This window comes from Neoarius graeffei, chromosome 27, assembly GCF_027579695.1.
Source record: "Neoarius graeffei isolate fNeoGra1 chromosome 27, fNeoGra1.pri, whole genome shotgun sequence".
NCBI lineage: Eukaryota > Metazoa > Chordata > Actinopteri > Siluriformes > Ariidae > Neoarius > Neoarius graeffei.
Window position 1 is genome coordinate 25,403,746 of NC_083595.1, and position 18,888 is coordinate 25,422,633.

The 18,888-nt window shown below is 40.3% G+C and overlaps 1 protein-coding gene across 2 annotated transcripts in view; it reads right to left on the reverse strand.

Annotated features, from left to right (window-relative positions):
• Window positions 1-18,558, reverse strand: part of ndufs3 (NADH:ubiquinone oxidoreductase core subunit S3) — an 81,648-nt gene extending 63,090 nt beyond the window's left edge. For both annotated transcript variants that reach the window (XM_060911779.1, XM_060911778.1), the window contains exon 1: window positions 18,473-18,558. In XM_060911779.1, coding sequence (XP_060767762.1) covers window positions 18,473-18,527 — 55 coding nt within the window. In that variant the 5' untranslated portion in view covers window positions 18,528-18,558. The remainder of the gene's footprint in view (window positions 1-18,472) is intronic.
• Between the last annotated feature and the right edge of the window lie 330 nt (window positions 18,559-18,888).

Here is an 18,888-nt window from a genome sequence, read left to right on the forward strand (position 1 = left end):
TGCATGTACAGCAGTACCTGGAGGGGACTGTGATTCTTGCCCGAATACTCCAAGTAGGTGCCAAGCCGCCAAAAAAATTGAGAAATGAAGCTAACCCTGAAATCAAACTAACCTTAAGTGAGATACAGAACAATATCATTCAAATCCTCTCAGGGAAGATTAACGAAAGAGCAGATCAATTAGTAGTAATGATCAAGAAAAACGCCTCCGAAATTGAAAGCATAAGTGAAGCCCTTAACTCAGTCCACACTGATGTAACCAACTTGAAGAGATAATGAAACTCTGAAAACAGAAAATGTGGCACTGAAGAATAAAGTAGCTAAGCTTGAATCGAAAGTGAACGAGCAAGAGAGGTATAGCCGAAGATGGTGTCTGCGTCTGTTTGGTGTAGCCGAAGACCCAACTGAGAATGTTAAAACCAGAGTGATTGAAATCTGCAAAGCAATGATTCCAAAAGATAGATGGATTGAGGTGGCGGCACAGATAGACATGGCATATCGTCTTGGTCGACTGAAGGCAGGGGAAGAGAGAAACGTGCGACCCTGACCCCGTCCGATCATCATGAGGTTTGTGTCCAGATCTGCGAGGGAGGTCACGTGGCAGCATGCTAAGAAAAATGAATTTCTGAAAGGCAAAGGATAGGTTTTCAAAGAAGATCTCACCTCCAGTGACAAAGAAGGAAGACGCAGTTTATGGCCAGCAGTGGAAAAGGCAAGAAAGGAGGGGAACTCTGCATACTTCACCGGTGGTAGAGCGTTCATTGACGGCAGAGAGGTGAAGCTCGGTGAAAAATTGGGGGGGGGGGGGGGGGGGGAATAAGAACATTAAGTTGTCCTGATAGCTTGTGAGTTATCCTAATATATTTTGGACATTCTAACAGTTCGAGACGGGATAATCTCAGTTCAAGTCATTTCAAAATACCATTGGAAGGCCTTTGTTATAAACTAGTTCATGTAGCTTAATACAAGTTTTAAGCGTGAATAGAGTTAAAAATAACTAATTGCAAGATTCCTAGCTTTTTAAGGAAAAAAAAGCTTTAGGTCAGTCAAGGTTCTACTGTTCACTGTTCTTTTTTGTTGTTGTATGTGTGATGTCTCTATCTACTCCCTAAATGCCAGAGGTTTAAAAGATTTAGTTAAAAGAAAAGCTTTATTTTTAATATTGCAAAAGTAAGGGTACTGATTTTTGTTTTAGTCAGGAAACTCATGCATGTTCAACAGATGAATCATTTTGGAAAAATCAATGGGGTAGTCAGATATGGTTTTCAAAATGGCAGTAATTGATCACCAGGGGTCGCAATTTTAAAGGATAAATTTAAAGGACAAGTACTGCATACTGAAAAAGATAGGTCTGGGAGATGGATTATTTTAGTTGTGGATATAAATCATAACCAGTTTATACTGATTAATATTTCTCATATCATCTGTAGCCGCTTTATCCTGTTCTACAGGGTCGCACGCAAGCTGGAGCCTATCCCAGCTGACTACAGGCGAAAGGCGGGGTACACCCTGGACAAGTCGCCAGGTCATCACAGGGCTGACACATAGACACAGACAACCATTCACACTCACATTCACACCTACGGTCAATTTAGAGTCACCAGTTAACCTAACCTGCATGTCTTTGGACTGTGGGGGAAACCGGAGCACCCGGCGGAAACCCACGCGGACACGGGGAGAACATGCAAACTCCGCACAGAAAGGCCCTCGCCGGCCATGGGGCTCAAACCCGGACCTTCTTGCTGTGAGGCGACAGCGCTAACCACTACACCACCGTGCCGCCCTGATTAATATTTATGCTACCAATAGTAAAATTAATAATATAGGATTATTTCAGGACATTGAATCCAAAGTTTGTTTACTTCTTCACAATTATCCCTCACCCAAAGTTATATGGGGAGGTGATTTTAAATACTGTCTTTGATGAAAATATGGACAGATATCCTCTAAAGAATAATAGTAATTTGGATTGTGAGCTCAAAAATGTCTGTTTACAAATGGGACTCTTAGATATATGGAGAAAGACAAATCCACATCTGAAATTGTATACATGGTGCAATAAGGAGCTTTCATTACAATCATGCATTGATTTTTGGCTCATTTCTAGTGACCTTATGAAATGTACCATAGATGTTTTTATTGAACCAGCTATTTTAACAGATCATAAAGGAATTTTCATTAAAATGGATAATAAGGATACTCTCAATGAGAAATATACTACTGGATATTGGAAACTTAATTCATTATTAATGCATGAAGATTTAAAAATGGACATTAACATTACTGACAAATACTGGAGTCAAGCCTGTACCATGGGTACATATGGGTACTTTTGGGAATTTATGAAATTCGATTAATTTCAATTAAAAAAAAAAAAAAAGGTTAAATCACTTGCCAAATTCAAAAAAGGCACTGCCCCTAAAATCACTGAAATTGAAAAGGATACCTCCACCCCTGCACAGGCACTCTCAGGTGATCATGTCAGGGCAAAATTGGCCTTTGGTTATTTACTCTTTACATTAATGTTATAGAAAACATATTGCTCTCCATGGTGCATTTTGCCCATGTTCAGGGTGGAAAATAAAAAAGAAAGACTTGAGTAAGACAAGCCAAATTGGTGTTTTTAAAAAGAAGGGATCATGAAGAATAAAGAAAAAAAATATTTAAAAAATCTGCGCACATTCCCACAAGGTATTACGGTGCTCTGAAAATGACATCCAAAATGATTTGTCAGACTTGTGAGGTCTTCTGTTCAAACACTGATAGAGTTTCCTTTCTGTTTATTGCTTTTTTTTTTTTTAAAAAAAAGAGTGTTTCTACTCATCTCAATAAGGGAAAAAAAAATCAAGAGCCTATGTTGGGTAAAAATGTCTTCTGAAGGCCTAAACAGAGCACAGCCAAAAACTCCAATAAAATTTGGATCGTCTTTGAGGGAGTGCTATGACCATGCAGGATCATCCAGACCCAAAATGACCGTTTTGCTACATACTATTCCTATTTATGTACCAGCATGCAAAATTTGAGCCTCCTACATGGTTTAGTTCCTGAGCTATGGGCTTGTGAACTTTGACCAAAAAAAAAAGTCTGAACAAAATTGACACCCTCCTCCACCAGTAAAACTGGCTATAACATGGAAAGTATTGAGGTATTTCACCTGACGTCACAGGGTCACGTGACGCCCCGGTGTCCGCCATTTTGGATGGCAAGCTAGCTAATGTCAACAACAGTAGCTGGTATGTTACTGTAGCAATGTTTACGTTCAGTCATTTGGATGACTGTTAAAACCTTTCAGTCTCAAGGTTTTTCCTTTACTGGATTTACTAGTTTACTGAGCCAGCCCGCCCCGGAGCGCTAGCTAGCCGGCCAGCCGGCCCCGGAGCGCTCTCAGTAAACTAGTAAATAAAGTAAAGAAAAAACTTATAACGGGCCATGTCTCAACAGACTAAGAAGTTATTTCAATGACATTTAATAACATTTTGTTTATCCTGAGGACCAAAAGTAAATGAAAATGTGAACAAATCTTAGCTGTCAGTGAACAATCCTGGTGGAAGCAGGTAAACGTCGTTCTCTAAGCCTGCTAACCTCAATTTTTGCAAATACCTCTCCCTCTGCTCGCCCTGTAAATGCCCTACGTCGCTGGATAGTGAAGGTGTTTTCTGCATCTCGCTCCTTTTTCTTTTATATGTTTTTCGTTTGTCGCCTTCCTTGCATTCAAACTGATTCGAGCCGTGCCGTCCAAAATGGCAGCATCACATGACTTGGTCACGTGAGTGAAATACCTCAATACAGCTTACATTCAAATAAATTTACAGTGTTTCTCCTAGGTAGCATGGGTACATCTGGTGATTTTTTTCAGAATTTGAGACCCAAGTGTGCGGGCCCCGGTTGAATTGACGTGGAATGACCCATCTTAGATTTGCAAAATCAAAAGTGGTGGAAATTTAAGTAGTCAGAAAACACTGAATATGCTTCAGAGCCAGGTAGATAGTATTTATGAAGAAAAGGCTAGGGGTGCCTTCATGAGATCCAGACATAGGTGGTTTGAACAAGGAGAAAATTTTTTTTTTCGGGTTAGAAAAGAGAAATGCTGAACTTGCCACAAAGTAAGATGAAGATTAATGGGAAGATAACTGATGAACCCAAAGAAATTTCTCAGAATGTAACTCAGTTTTATCAAAGATTATATTCCTCAACCCCTGGAAATGTATCTATTGACATTTTTTTTTGTTTGACAGGGGAATTTTACAAGACCTTTTTATCTAAACTTGCCCCATTCCTACTTGCTATGTCTAAAGAATCTCTTTACAAAGGAGAGCTTCCTCCTACATTAAAGCAAGGGGTAATAACATTAATTCCTAAGCCCAATAAAGATAGATTACTAATAGATAATTGGCGACCAATCAGCTTGCTTAATAATGACTAAAATATTTGCCTCACTTTTTGCCAAGAGGTTAAAACAAGGATTAGATCAATTAATTGATGAACAATCTGGTTTTATACAAAAAAAACATTAGCAATAACATTCGTTTGATTTTGGATATGATCGATTACAACAACCTTATACCTGATAGTTTCATATTATTTATTGACTTTTATAAGGCTTTATTTTTAAGGCCATTTCCTTTTTTGGGTTTGGTAAATACTTCCAAAATGCAATGAAGACACTTTACAATGGATGCTCTAGCTCTGTAAAATTAATGCATGGAACCTCAGATAGACTTTACATATACCATGGTATTAGGCAAGGTTGTCCAGTATCTCCTTTTCTGTTAGTTACCCAGGTAATGGCATCATGTTAAGGAATCATCCTTTCTAGGTATAAAAGCAGTAGAGAGAGTTTTCAAAATTTGTCAATTGGCTGATGATACTGCCCTTTTTCTAAGGGATCAGAATCAAGTCTCAAAAGCAGTAGTGTGCATCAATGAATTTAGCAATGTTTCAGGTTAAAAAAGGAACATGGATAAATCTGTTTTGTTTCCAATCAAAACATGTCCTCCAACAAACTGTTGTGGGACAACAATTAAAGAAAAAGTGTGACATGTCTAGGCATTGTTATTTGTAAAGATGTTAAACAACGCAGTAAACTTAATTTTGAACCTATTATTGAAAAAACGAAAGCAAAATTGAACTCCTGGTTAATGAGACATCTCTATGTGGAAGGGTTCTTTTATCTAAAACAGAAGGTATCTCTAGATCAGTTTATGTTTCATTGTCACTCAGTATACCATCAAATATCATCAAGTTTGACAAAATGTTATATGGAGAAAAAAACATTACCTTGAAAAAGATGTTATTAGAGGTAATAGAGAACAAGGCGGTCTGGACGTATTGGATTTTAATACGTCTTAAATAATTCCTTTGGGTGGCACGGTGGTGTAGTGGTTAGCACTGTTGCCTCACAGCAAGAAGGTCCGGGTTCAAGCCCCATGGCCGGCGAGGGCCTTTCTGTGCGGAGTTTGCCTGTTGTCCCCGTGGGTTTCCTCCGGGTGGTCCGGTTTCCCCCACAGTCCAAAGACATGCAGGTTAGGTTAACTGGTGACTCTAAGTAGGTGTGAATGTGAGTGTGAATGGTTGTCTGTGTCTATTGCCGCTTTTCCACTACCAACGCGGCTGAGTTGGGCTGAGTCGTGCCGTGCTGAGTTGGGCTGAGTCGAGCTGAGTGGGGCTGTTGGAGTTGCATTTCGACTACAACCGCGCTGAACCGTGCTGGCTGGAAGTGGGTGGACACATTGGGTGGAGTTAGCGAAAGTGGGTGGACGTCACGTGATGTCGTTAGGCGGCACAAACAGTGACATCAGTGACCTTTTAAGCGGTAGTCTGACGACCCGGATAGTAAACAATAAACATGGAGGACATGGAGTCGTTAGTGTTGCTGGTCTTGGTGCTGTGGCTTGTTGTCACCGACAATGCCAACAGATACTGGCAAGAGCGTATAGATGAGGCGAGGCGCATAAGGCTTCAGAAATTCTCGTAATTCTTCTTCTTCCGGGTTTACGGTGTTTACAGATCCCAGCGTGCTCGCAGGGCGTGTGTGGGCATGTGAGGACACTCCTCACCAATCAGTGCACAGGGGAGTGTCTCCTCACACCCCTAGCCCCAATCAGCTCAGTTTGGCTCGCTTCAGCCCCACTCCAAAACCGTGCGAGTTTTGGGTGCTAAGCAGGGCTGAAGCGAGCTGAGTCGTGCTGCTCTGAGGTAGTCGAAACGCGAGCCGTGTCGGGCTGAAGTGAGCTGAAAAAGGATAGTGGAAAAGTGCCATATGTGTCAGCCCTGTGATGACCTGGCGACTTGTCCAGGGTGTACCCCGCCTTTCGCCCGTAGTCAGCTGGGATGGGCTCCAGCTTGCCTGCGACCCTGTAGAAGGATAAAGCAGCTAGAGATAATGAGATGAGATGAAATAATTCCTTTAAAATAAAATGGATTATAGAATTTGTTAAGAATCCTAACAATATAAGGAATTCTTTCCCAGCCCATTTATCTAATTCTGTTGGTGGTATTGATTTTTTTATATTGAAATGCAATTTTTTCTGTTGATAAAATTCCATTAAAACTGGCTAATTTTCACAGACAAGCCCTTTTATCTTGGTTGTTGGCTTATAAGCACAACTTTAGCCCTCATAGGTACTTTATCTGGAATAATAAAAATATCTTGTACAAAAATAAATCACTGTTTTATCGCTCATGGTATGACAATGGAATTGTGTTAGTTGGGCAGTTGTTAAACAAAAATGTTATCATATTCAGAGTTTCTTGGAAAAATTGGGGTACCAGTTACACCTAAAGAATACGCTATTGTTTTTGATGCAGTGCCCACATGTGCCCTACAGTTTTTTTAAGAATTGTGATATAATGAATAGTAACATTCTCTCCAAAAACTTGTTTATTGGGGATATTGATGTTAGAAATAGTATGTATAGTAACAAGCACCTTAGAAATGCTGTAGATTGTACTTCACCTTCCATGGCAAAGTTTTTTTGGTCTTCTATTGTAGGTGATTTACAGTGGAATAAGGCTTGTTGTGTTAACAAACACTATCAATAACAAGGTAAAAGAAGAAATTTCTTTCAAAATTTTACATCGTATCTATCCAGTCAAAGATGTGTTAAAAAAATTCAAGATAAATGATGAATACACTTGTATGTTTTGTAGTTCAACAGAAGAAACTATTTTTCATTTGCTTTTTCACTGTATGTATTCAAATGTGTGTTTTGGACAGATATGCAAAACTTTACAAACAGAGAAACAAGATACAATGCCATTATTAATGTTTCTGATGTAATGTTATATTTTGTATTTCATGGTGTGGTTACCAACATTCATGACAATTCAGCTTCTAATACTTTCATGGATTAAAGCCAAAAAAAAAAATCTGACTGAAAAAAAAAAAAAAGCTCCATGTCGTTGACCCCTACCACGTCAGCGATGCGTCAAATTTTAAACGCCGTGTTGTCCATTATCTCCTCGGCCCCTACTTGTAGTACATTTACATAATTTTAACAATGACTAAAGCTAAGGCAAGACTTTACCATTGTCATTACTGGCTATTCATGATGAAACATCAAGTTTTCAGCGCAAAGTGCAAATTTATTTCAACAATACTTTAGTAATGCACAACAGTGGTTCAGAGAAAAGTGCAAGTGCAGTCGAACTTGAACCATGCTTTCAAAAGAGTGGAACAGAAAGAAAAATAAGAAAATCTGTTGAAATAAAGACAGGAAACAAGAAAAGTAAAGTGAAAGTTCACTTTTTTTGATTCTTCGCAGTGAAGCCAAAGGCATCTAGTTTGGCAACACCTGATGCCTGTTTTTGTTTCTTTTTCCTTGGCACAGCAGCAGGAGCTTGCCATTAATCGCCCATTTCATTTCGCCAAGCCCATCTCCACTTATTCTTTACCGTTTTGTCGATGTCTGACACATCTGTGCCTTCATTTAAAAGAAGCGTGTCCATGCTGGCAAAACCCAAAGTAATTTGACACGCCCTAGTGATGGAAATCGAAGGGCCTATGTCAGGCAAAATATGGCCTTATACGCAGTACTCGAGGTGAGGGGGGATGTGGGGGGAGGCATCCCCCTTCTGAAATAAAAATCTCAAATCATCCCCCTTAAAAAACGGCCATCCCCCCCCATCACATCCCTTGGGCCATTTTACCAATTAATGTGGAAATTAGCCTACATTAATTTTAATTTGGAAATCTTAACAAATATTACTACCATTTCAACATTAGAGGCTTTGCGCAGTGATAGCCTACATGTAGCAGGATAAAAAAGACGCATATTTATTTATTCGGTTGCACCCCTCATTCACACCTACAGTACCAGTCAAAAGTTTGGAAACGCCTCTAATTCAGTGGTTTTTCATTATTTTAAAATTTTCTGAATTGTAGATTAATACTAAAGTCATCGACTTTATGAAGAAATATCTATGGAATTATTTGGTAAACAAAAAAAAAAAAAAAAAGTGTTAATCAAACCAGAATATGTTTTATATTTTAGATTCTTCAAAGTAGGCACCTTTTGCTTAGATGACAGCTTTGCACATCTTGGCATTTTCTCAGTCAGCTTTACGAGGTAGTCACCTGGAATGACTTTCAGTTTACAGCTGTGCCTTGTCAAGAATTAATTTCATGAATTTCTTGACCTCTTAATGTGTTTGAGACCATCAGTTGTGTTGTGAAAAGGTAGAGTTGGTATACAGTAGGGCTGAACGATTAAGAAAAAATTGAATTGCGATTTTTCTGGCAGATATTGCGATTTCGACCACGATTTTTTTCCTTAAATCAAGTTTCAGTGCAAATTAATTAATACAATGAATTCCATAAAGCTAATGCAAGAATGAAAACTGAGGTCAACAGATTTCAAATGTAGGCCTGTTTATTAACATTGAGTGCCTGAGGAACAAGTTATAATAACTTAAAATAATAAAAAAAGAGAGCCATCTTTCTTAAGTAAACTTTTGCTTCTTTTACTTTTCCCATCTACAACACAGATATAAAAAAAGGTTGATCAATGGCTCAGAAGCATCAAAATATTGCACTTTTGTAAAAGAATGTACATAAGCATTATAAATTATAACTAGAGCCAACAATTCCCCTGTGGGAAATAAGAGAGATGCAGTGGCTGTAGCAGTCGCTATTGCAGGGCCCCTCCCTCCTGTGTGTGAGAGAAAGAGCGATCAGCCCCTCCCCCACCCGCGCGCTCAGACACAGACAGAGAAAGCGCACTCTCTCACAGCGCTCCCTCCAAACAACGGGGATTTACACGAAAACAGAAGGAGATATTCACAAAATTCTTTCACACTGAGCCCATGTTTACATTAGACCGTATCAGCGGATCATCAGATTAACGTTTTTAAAACGATTAGTGTGCACACAGCAACACCAATACACGATTTGCGTGCACACAGCAACGCCAATACACGGATACGCTCGGCTCTGCAGGCATCCTGCGCTCCAAATCACTCCGCCCTGAACAGCGAGTGCCCTCTGGAGGGTGCGCACTCCGGCCCTGCGCAGCTCACACAGCGCGCGAGTGAAGTGCACAAGCCACGATTCGGGACTGAGCCGCTGTGTGTGTGATCCCAGCGCATATCACTTACTACTTGCAAGTGGAAGGATGGCAAGCCTAAAGACAATTATAACTACACAATGGGCAGTATTTGCAGTATTTTCATACTTTTATACTCTTTAATGAAAGGTGATACAAGGCGGAAGTCCACGCCGTTTTTCAGCAGTCGCGTCACATGACCAACGCCAGCGAATCAGGAAGGTGGATGTCACAGTGACGTTGTCCAATGAGACGCCAGCTAGAGCTCAGCACAGCGTATCCGCGTATTCTGAATGTTTACACAGCACCGGAGCTGACACGATCTGGATTGAATACGTGGACCCTGGCGGATTCCCGTTTCCCGGCGTTTCCAGGCGGTTTAATGTAAACGGACAGTGCATCCGCGAAGAAAACGAGACAGATACGGTCTAATGTAAACGTAGCCTGAGTGCCACAAGGCTTTCCTGAACGTAATTTTTTTTGTCTGTAGTGTAAAAAATGAGGACAATTTATTGACAAACAAAACATGGGTCAGTAGTTTAGGAGCACTGAGAAAAACCACGGCTTTGACGATCCCAAAATCGTGTTGTCTGAGATCGCGATTTTCGGTCGAAAACGATAGATCATTCAGCCCTAGTATACAGTGAATGGCCCTATTTGAGTACTGTTCTAATCCATATTATGCCAAGAACTACTCACACTGCAAAAAATAAAAATCTTAGGAAGTTTGTCTATTTTCAAGTCAAAACATCTAGCCACCCTTATCATAAGACATAATTGCCCAACAAGCAAAACCTCATTTAGCTAGAAAGGCTAGTTTTTAGACAGTCCATCTTGAAAATCTTATATAGACAAAATGTCTTGAAAAAGTCTTATTTGGAGCACCTTTGAAAATAAAACAAGTTTTTTTTAAAACAAGTAAGTACATTTTGGACATTTGTCAAATGCGGTTCATCTTGTTTCAAGAAAAAAAAAAAAAGCATGCTTGTTTTGGGAATTAATGAACTTTACTGAAATCTTTGAATCTTTCATTACAATTCACCTCCACCTTACATATCCTAAGTTTACTGCGATTGTTTTCTCAGTCATTCAGAGTGAGCTCCTTCTAGATGCTGTACGGTACATACTCTAGACCAGACAAGTGCCTTCAAAAAGGCTATGAGTGAGTGGAGGGCATTTTAGCGAGGTCTTTTTGGAATGCTGTGAGTTAAGTTCAGTGGTTTTTTGTTTGTTTGGGGGTGTTTTGTGCCTGATCTTGTAAACCCCTCATACACCTGAATAGTCAGTGCCCCCAAAATGCACTGTTGCTTTGGCGTGGTGTAAGCACTGCAAGTCAAAATGCGTAGACTTTTTTTTTTGGTGCCTGAGGTCCTGGGGAAGTGGAATCTTAAGAGATGTTTTAATGTTTGAATGTTGAAATGGGAAAAAAAAAAAATTAACTTGTTGCAATGCTACACGTGTCGTCAACTTGATTCAAGATAGTCTCTGGTCTCATATCTAGAGTATTTTACTAATTACAGGTCACAAAAGGAGAATCTTTTAAGCTAGCAATGCTTAGTTGTAGAATTTAACAATCCTAATATTAGTATATTTATCTTAAATTCAGTTTTTACTGCTAAGACTGTCATGAATTTAAGTGAAATATCCTTAAAATGAAATAATGACTTGAATGGCTAAATGTAAGAAGTACGATCCTGTTATAAGAACTATTTTGATTATTTTGAGTTAATCAGATCTCGCATAACAAGTTCCCCAATCTTATTTTGGAATTATTTCATCTAAAAACAGGTTAGATTTTTCATCTTACTTTAAGAAACCTTACCAAGTCAAATTTGACTAATTCCATTGGCAGATTTTTTTCACCTGATTCAAGCAAATATGCTTTGTTTTAATCTTTTATTTCTTATTTTTGAAAGGCCATTTTTTGCAGTGCAACTAAGTAAAGAAAAACGACAGTCCATCATTACTTTAAGAAATGAAGGTCAGTCAGTCAGTCTGAAAAAGTTTGGGATGAGTTGGACCACAGAGTGAAGGCAAAGCAGCCAAGGAGTGCTCAGCACCTCTGCGAACTCCTTCGAGACTGTTGGAAAAACATTGAGTGATTACCTCATGAAGCTGATTGAGAGAATGTCAAGAGTGTGCAAAGCTGTAATCAAAGCAAAAGGTGCCTACTTTAAGAATCTAAAATCTAAAACATTTTGGTTTGATTAACATTTTAAAGTTTACTAAATGATTCCTTGTGTGTTGCTGCATAGTCTGGATGACTTCAGTATTCATTTACAATTTAGGAAAAAAATGTAAAAATAAAAGACATCGAATTTGAAGGTGTTTCCAAACTTTTGACTGGTACTGTATACGGAGGTTTCAGTCACTGAAAACAGCTACTTTCGCAAACACTGGGCAGAGTGGAGATTTCTGAAAACTCCATCTTCAGACACGCGTGTAAATTGGGAAAACGAAGCAACAGTGGGTGAGAGGGCGCGCGCGAATATAATGAGTCATAGGTGTGAATCTTTCACCGAATGCCAATTGTCCCGGTTCTTCATGAAATCGCACACGCAAATTCATCAGGTTAACTTTCAAATAACTCTTCTTGTGCACTTGCGACACCGAAGCCACTTTCCTGAAGTTTGAGCTTCGGAGTATTGGCTTCCTAGTCTGGTTAACACCAGACCATATCACAAGTGAAATATGGTCTGGAATCTGCCTATTGAATTTCTCGTAGGGGAGGTGTGGTTTACGATTGTCAACGGCCGTTTATTGGATGTTGCAAGTGTCTATCATTTGGCATATACGTAGCCCATGGCCAATCATGGCAGTTGTACCCGGTGACGTAGTTAGAGCGACGAAGAGGCAACTCTTGATAGCATTTTCCTGCTCTGGACCAAGCTGTGCCGCAGAAATCCCGAGATCGCCTGCCTCCGTTACCTGGTCTTCCACCAAGGCAGTCAGTGGCGAGACTACCGCAACGACCGGGGTTTGGCTAAACCCCATCTGCTTAGCCACTAAGGGGGCTAGTTGGTAAATGAGACTTTTACCAAACCCTGTCGGGAGCAAGGCAAAGGCATCTGTCTTCATGTCAACGAAAGACTAACGCCAAACGCTGTTTTTTTTTTAAAACAAACTTTCGCTCTAAACTATTCAGAACAGTCAGTACGTTTACATGCACATCCAAATCGAGCTGCTGTCGGTAATCAAGCAAAGGGTCCCAGCAGGGGTGACAGAGAAATCCAATCCTACATGCATACTGTGAAATCGAGCTATTGAGTGAGGTGCATTGTGCACCCGAGCCACAGGTGGCACTACACGCCCTATCGTGTTGGTACACTTCCGGTTGTCGTCATGAAGAAGAGCTATTCAAGAGTATAAACAAAGGGACTACAGGCGGAAATTAGCATGTACTGCTATAACCTGGTAGACATCTGTCCTTACCACAAGGATAATGTTTAATTTGTGCACTGTCCCTTGTAAAAATAAAATAAACTCTAAGAAGAGTGTTTGTAGTTTGTATGTACGAACAGAAGTGTTCCTAATAAAGTGGGCGGCTAAGGTGAAGTGTCATGCCGACCGAGGCTGTTTTTTTTTTTCCCCCCCCCCGACCGAGGCTGTTGTGTTTCCCGCTTGTGGTCTCGTCACTCCCGGAAGGGGCAGTGCTGAAGTAAGTAGCTGGACTACGTAGCTCGATAGGGTTTACATGCACCAAGTAGCTCGGCAAAAATCGCATAATCTAGGTCATGTAGCTCGATTGCGAGAAATCAAGTTCGGTTCAATTTCAGCCTAGCTAAGGTGTTTACATGCCATTTAAAACTTCGATTTCAGACGAGCAACGGCAGAAATTCGATTCTCTCTATGTGCATGTAAACGCACTGAGTGTCTAAAGCTTGATCGCAAGTTTGGTTCGTATCGCTTGCCGCCATGTTAAATGTGATCCGTAAACAGTCCCAAATAAACTACAAGCTTCCGTTTGTCGAGTAGTACGCGTCACCGTCTTTCCACCCCTCCCCACTCTCCGATTGGCTCCCTAACTCAGGCGAGCCTTTATGCTGCGTTCATGTGCTATGGGAAGATATTTTTCAGTTGGGAAGTGGTATTTACCAGTGTGTTGTGTTCACATGCTTTTGTTGTTGACAAATTAAAGGAACAGTCCACCATACTTCCATAATGAAATATGCTCTTCTCTGAATTGAGACGAGCTGCTCCGTACCTCTCCGAGCTTTGCGCGACCTCCCAGTCAGTCAGACGCGCTGTCACTCCTGTTAGCAATGTAGCTAGGCTCAGTATGGCCAATGGTATTTTTTGGGGCTGTAGTTAGATGCGACCAAACTCTTCCGCGTTTTTCCTGTTTACATAGGTTTATATGACCAGTGATACGAAACAAGTTCAGTTACACAAATTGAAACGTGGCGATTTTCTATGCTATGGAAAGTCCGCACTAGAATGACAGGTGCACTAACACCTTCTGCACGCTTCGGCAGCGCATTGATATCTGAGCTCCGTATCAATGCGCTGCCGAAGCACGCAGAAGGTGTTAGTACGCCTGTCATTATAGTGCGGACTTTCCATAGCATAGAAAATCGCTACGTTTCAATTTGTGTAACTGAACTTGTTTCGTATCACTGGTCATATAAACCTATGTAAACAGGAAAAACGCGGAAGAGTTTGGTCGCATCTAACTACAGCCCCAAAAAAATACCGTTGGCCATGCTGAGCCTAGCTACATTGCTAACAGGAGTGACAGCGCGTCTGACTGACTGGGAGGTTGTGCAAAGCTCGGAGAGGTACGGAGCAGCTCGTCTCAATTCAGATAACAGCATATTTCATTATGGAATTACGGTGGACTGTTCTTTTAAAGATGGTGGACCAGATTCAGAATCAGGCCTGTTATTTGGCTAAAACAATTATAGGTTGCCTTGTTCATCAGCTGCAGCAGGAATGAGTTATCAAAAGTCAAAAGGTAAATAATGCTGAATATTTCCTGATCATGACAAGTAGAGATTTTCTTAACACATTGAATGCCACGCTCGCCGCCATGTTGGAAGGTTAAAGTTCATCTCATCTCAGCAACTCGTGTATCAAAATTTTCTACGAGTTGCCCAGTGGAAAATACCACAAGAGGGGGCGTTCATGTGTGCTTTCCATGGCGGCGTTTGGTATTTACCATAATTCCCATAGCACATGAACGCACCATTAGACCATAGTTTCCATGCTATCTTTTCAGATCAGAACGATTGTGCAAAGCAGCATGGGATTTCCCAGGCTATTGGCTTCCACTGTTTTATGACCTTTTGTGCGGAGCGCCGCGGCTCACACCGAGGCACGGGGCTGGCCCGCCCTAGCGCTGGTTCGTTGGGGAGAGGGCAGAGGTCGCTGGCTGCCAAGTTTGGGGAGGCTGGGATCTCCCCTGGCCGAGTTATGAGCGTGCAAAGTCGGTCTGGAGCCGCCGATAGAAATGAAACTCAAGCCGAGCACCGCGGCTCACTGCCTACGCCAAGCCTCCCTGGGACTAGACAGTAGCGGAGGCTGTATTTATTTATGCATATCTAGCACAACAACTTATTCCTTTACATATACTCAAACACAGCACAAGAAAGGGTTCAACAACAGGCAATCACAGCAGCTTGGTGAAGTTCTAAATCACATCGGTGTCAGACCTATGGGCCTACCCCCTCTTTTTTTTTCTTCCTCGGATCTGCATCACTCATTATTGACCTTTAGCGCTCCCAGCTGACGGAAATCCATCATAGCGACGGAAAACTTTAATCCATGTACTTTTAGGAAAATTCCATATACATAAAGCAAAATGGTCCAATTCCAAACCTTGCTTTAAAAAAATTCTGTTGAACTGAAGCACTATTGCAGCCTGTTGGAATATTTTAAAAGGATATGGGACATGAAACATAAATGCACGCTATATCAGTTTCTTTCCATTAAAAATATGAATTAATTGCATCAACAAATACAAAAATCTATTAAATTCAGCAAAATCGTTATATTCGTGATGATTATATGGCATTTCTGCTCGACTTGCGATATGCATTTTCTACAACCGGAAGAGCCGCTGTCACGTGATCATACGTCACAAAAACTTTCGGGCACAGCACAAGTGGGTAGATGAATGGAGAAGTGGATGACAAGAAAATTGTTTTTATAGTCTTTAAAGTACATTGGACATCATACATTGAACATCATGGTGTATTGTGCTGCTTATGGCTGCAATAATTCCAATGGGAAATGCCCTGGAGTAAGTTTTTTTGCATTCCCCAAGGACCCGAAGCTGAGGAAAGTGTGGGCTCACCTGCGCATGCGCAGTAGTGATGTGTCGGTCGCGAACGATCCGGTTCAAAGAGCCGGCTCTTTAAAGTGAACGACGGGAGCCGGCTCTTCGGTGGGAGCCGAGTTGGGGAGCCGAATTAGTTTTTTGTCCTTAGGTGCCTCAGAGAGAGAGACTCTCACAAAAAAAGTTGCTGCCTGATTGCGTCTTTGTGTTGTCTATTACCATTCAAAGGAAAAAAAGTAGCATGGTGTACGCCTGCTTTTTTTGGTTGGGGGGGTTGATGTCATTCACAGCTGCGAAAATACGAAAATTGGTGTAATGCTTAAAGCTGTGGAGCGCAGGGGAGAGGAGTCTAATATTTTATTTAATATATTTTGTTGCACATTGTTCTGTGTTTGTTAAAATAATTTCCAACTTTGCTTCATAGTTTCTTAGGCCTGATTTATACTTCATAATTTATTTTGTGGCATTTTGTTCAAGGTCGAGTGTGAAATAAAGCCATAAAGGATAAACAGTTGATGTCTTCTGTGTATTTTATATTGGTAATACAACACAGTTTTGCATTATGTTTGTGAGAAAATAATTTATTAATTGGTAAGTAAGTTTTATTTCTATAGCTAGAACATTGTTACACTACTATACTTTACAAAGCTTTAGAATGGCTACAAAAACTCAAAAATAAAATGGAAAACATCCTATTGATAAAATATAATGTAATTAATTAACTAGTTAATTGCAGCAATTAAATCAAAAATAAAATGTCAGGAGCCGTTTGGGAGCCAAAAGAGCCGGCTCCTTATAGTAAGAAGAGCCAAAAGAGCCGGCTCCCGAAAAAGAGCCGAAATTCCCATCACTAATGCGCAGTAGGCTTCGCGCATGCGCAGTAGGCTTAGTAGGACAAATCCAAGAGGTAGGATAACTTTACAGAACACCTGTTGAAAAAACTTTGCACCTACTGTTTCCCACAAACTGTGTTCGGACCATTTCACTGAGGATTCTTTCAACATTAATACCCAGGTACTGAGCGATATTAATTGCCAAGCCAAATTTAAGAGGCTACTTAAAGATGGAGCCGTTCCCAACGTCCCAATTCAGGAACAAGACAGCGGAGTGAAACCCGAAGTGCTACGGCCACCATGAGGTGCATTCGCTAAGCGACTGAAAGCCGAGGTAAGGATTAGTATTATAATTTTGGTGTATCAATTATTGATTATCATAATTCTGACTCGTTTCGCCATTTTGCATGTTTTCATCTCGGACCCTGGAAGCGTTGTATCTCAATCAATCAATCAATCTCGAAAAATATCAGCAAAAAAAAAAACTAGCTTGCAACGGACTTTAGCTAGATCTATGATGAACTTTCAATGAATGATACAAAAATAATACTTCTTTCAACAGATCATTAGCCTTTGAGCAGAATTGTTTTTAACTTACCAGGATGTGTTATCGAGCCGACCGCTTTCAGTTTCATGGGGATTGAATGAACTCTCACTCTCAGAATCATCTGACCCATCAGAATAAAGACAAGATCCATGTTCATGTGAATTTCCAGCTATCGGTTCGAATTGATAGGGTCTAACTTCACATCTCTGTGAAACATGGGGAATATCACTGTCGATGGTGTCCATTTCGGTAACCTGTTTACATTAGATACCCAAGCGCTGGCTCCTTGGAAAGTTTTTGTGATGTCACGGGTCACGTGACCACCTAGCTCATTAACGAATCCTTGTTTTATGCTGATGTATAAAAAAACTTGAATAATGTGATGATTTTCACATTTTTGACGCCCTGCAGTGATTTAGATGGCATTTCTTATGTCCTTTATACATAATTATACCCAGAAAAAAAATCCATGTCCCATATCCTTTAAGAACAAGAAAGCAGTAAGGACTTTGAAAACCCTGAATGACTCAAAACTCATAATAGACTTCCTCTGGCTTTTTGGTTTTGCCGTTTTTTGTTTTTGTTCCCTTACATCGTTGAGAACTAACAGACATTGTACCTCTTTGTTTGTTAAATAAATAATTAACAAACAAAAAAAGCCAGCACATGCACAGAAATGCTGTAGAGCAAAGATGCCTTTAAAAATAATGAAATTAAATATTTCTACATAAATATAAAAAGGTAAACAATAATAAATGGAACAAATCAGTGCAAATTTTTCAAAGCCACAATATTTTATACTCCGTGGCAAAACTTCACTGGAAAGATATCCGTTTTTACCACTGCAAAGTGTCCGTCACACAATTTTTCATTTACGGACAGCCTCCAAATTTTAGTACACCGCTTACTAGCTACTAATAACCTGCTATCTCTGTAAATCTGTGAACATTTTCTGCATTTGAAACCCTTTTAGGTCTGTTTTTGTCAATTTGTCGTGCTAACCTACAGTCAAATCTCAAATTATACTGCGCACTATATAGAAAACAGACGCCATTTCCTCCTACACTTTGTAGGGCACTTAGATAGGCAACACTAATTAATTTAGCACTCAGCCCAACCTTACTAAGAGCAGTTAGCTTTGGCGCTTGGAGAAAGGTCATCAACAGTGGACAACGCAATGTGAAGACCGGTTAGAGAAAAATCACACAAACACCTATAAGCTCAATAAAGCAAACGTTTAACACTCAAAGTTGTCATATACATTTATCACTTACCGTTCAAGGTTCTACCTAAAGCCCCGCGGGTGAACCTCAGTAAGGAAGCCGCCATCTTGAATTAATCGATCAGACTCTTCTTCGCTTGTTTTTTTTTTTTGTTGTTGTTGTTGAAGCGGCGATAGCACCATCACGTGGCAAAATAGTGAATAACAACCAACATGAAAAAAAAAAAAAAAACCAGAAAAAACCCCAGCTTCATACTTAAAGGTAGACTGACTTTCAGATTTTTCATGCCTAGGTCATAAAAGGAATTTTTCTCTAACACCCAATTATTTTTGTTTACTGGACCGAAAGCTACTAAATTCAAATCACAGACTTCCAATTTTATTAGTTTTTTTTAATTAATAGAACAATTAACGGGGGCGGCACGGTGGTGTAGTGGTTAGCGCTGTCGCCTCACAGCAAGAAGGTCC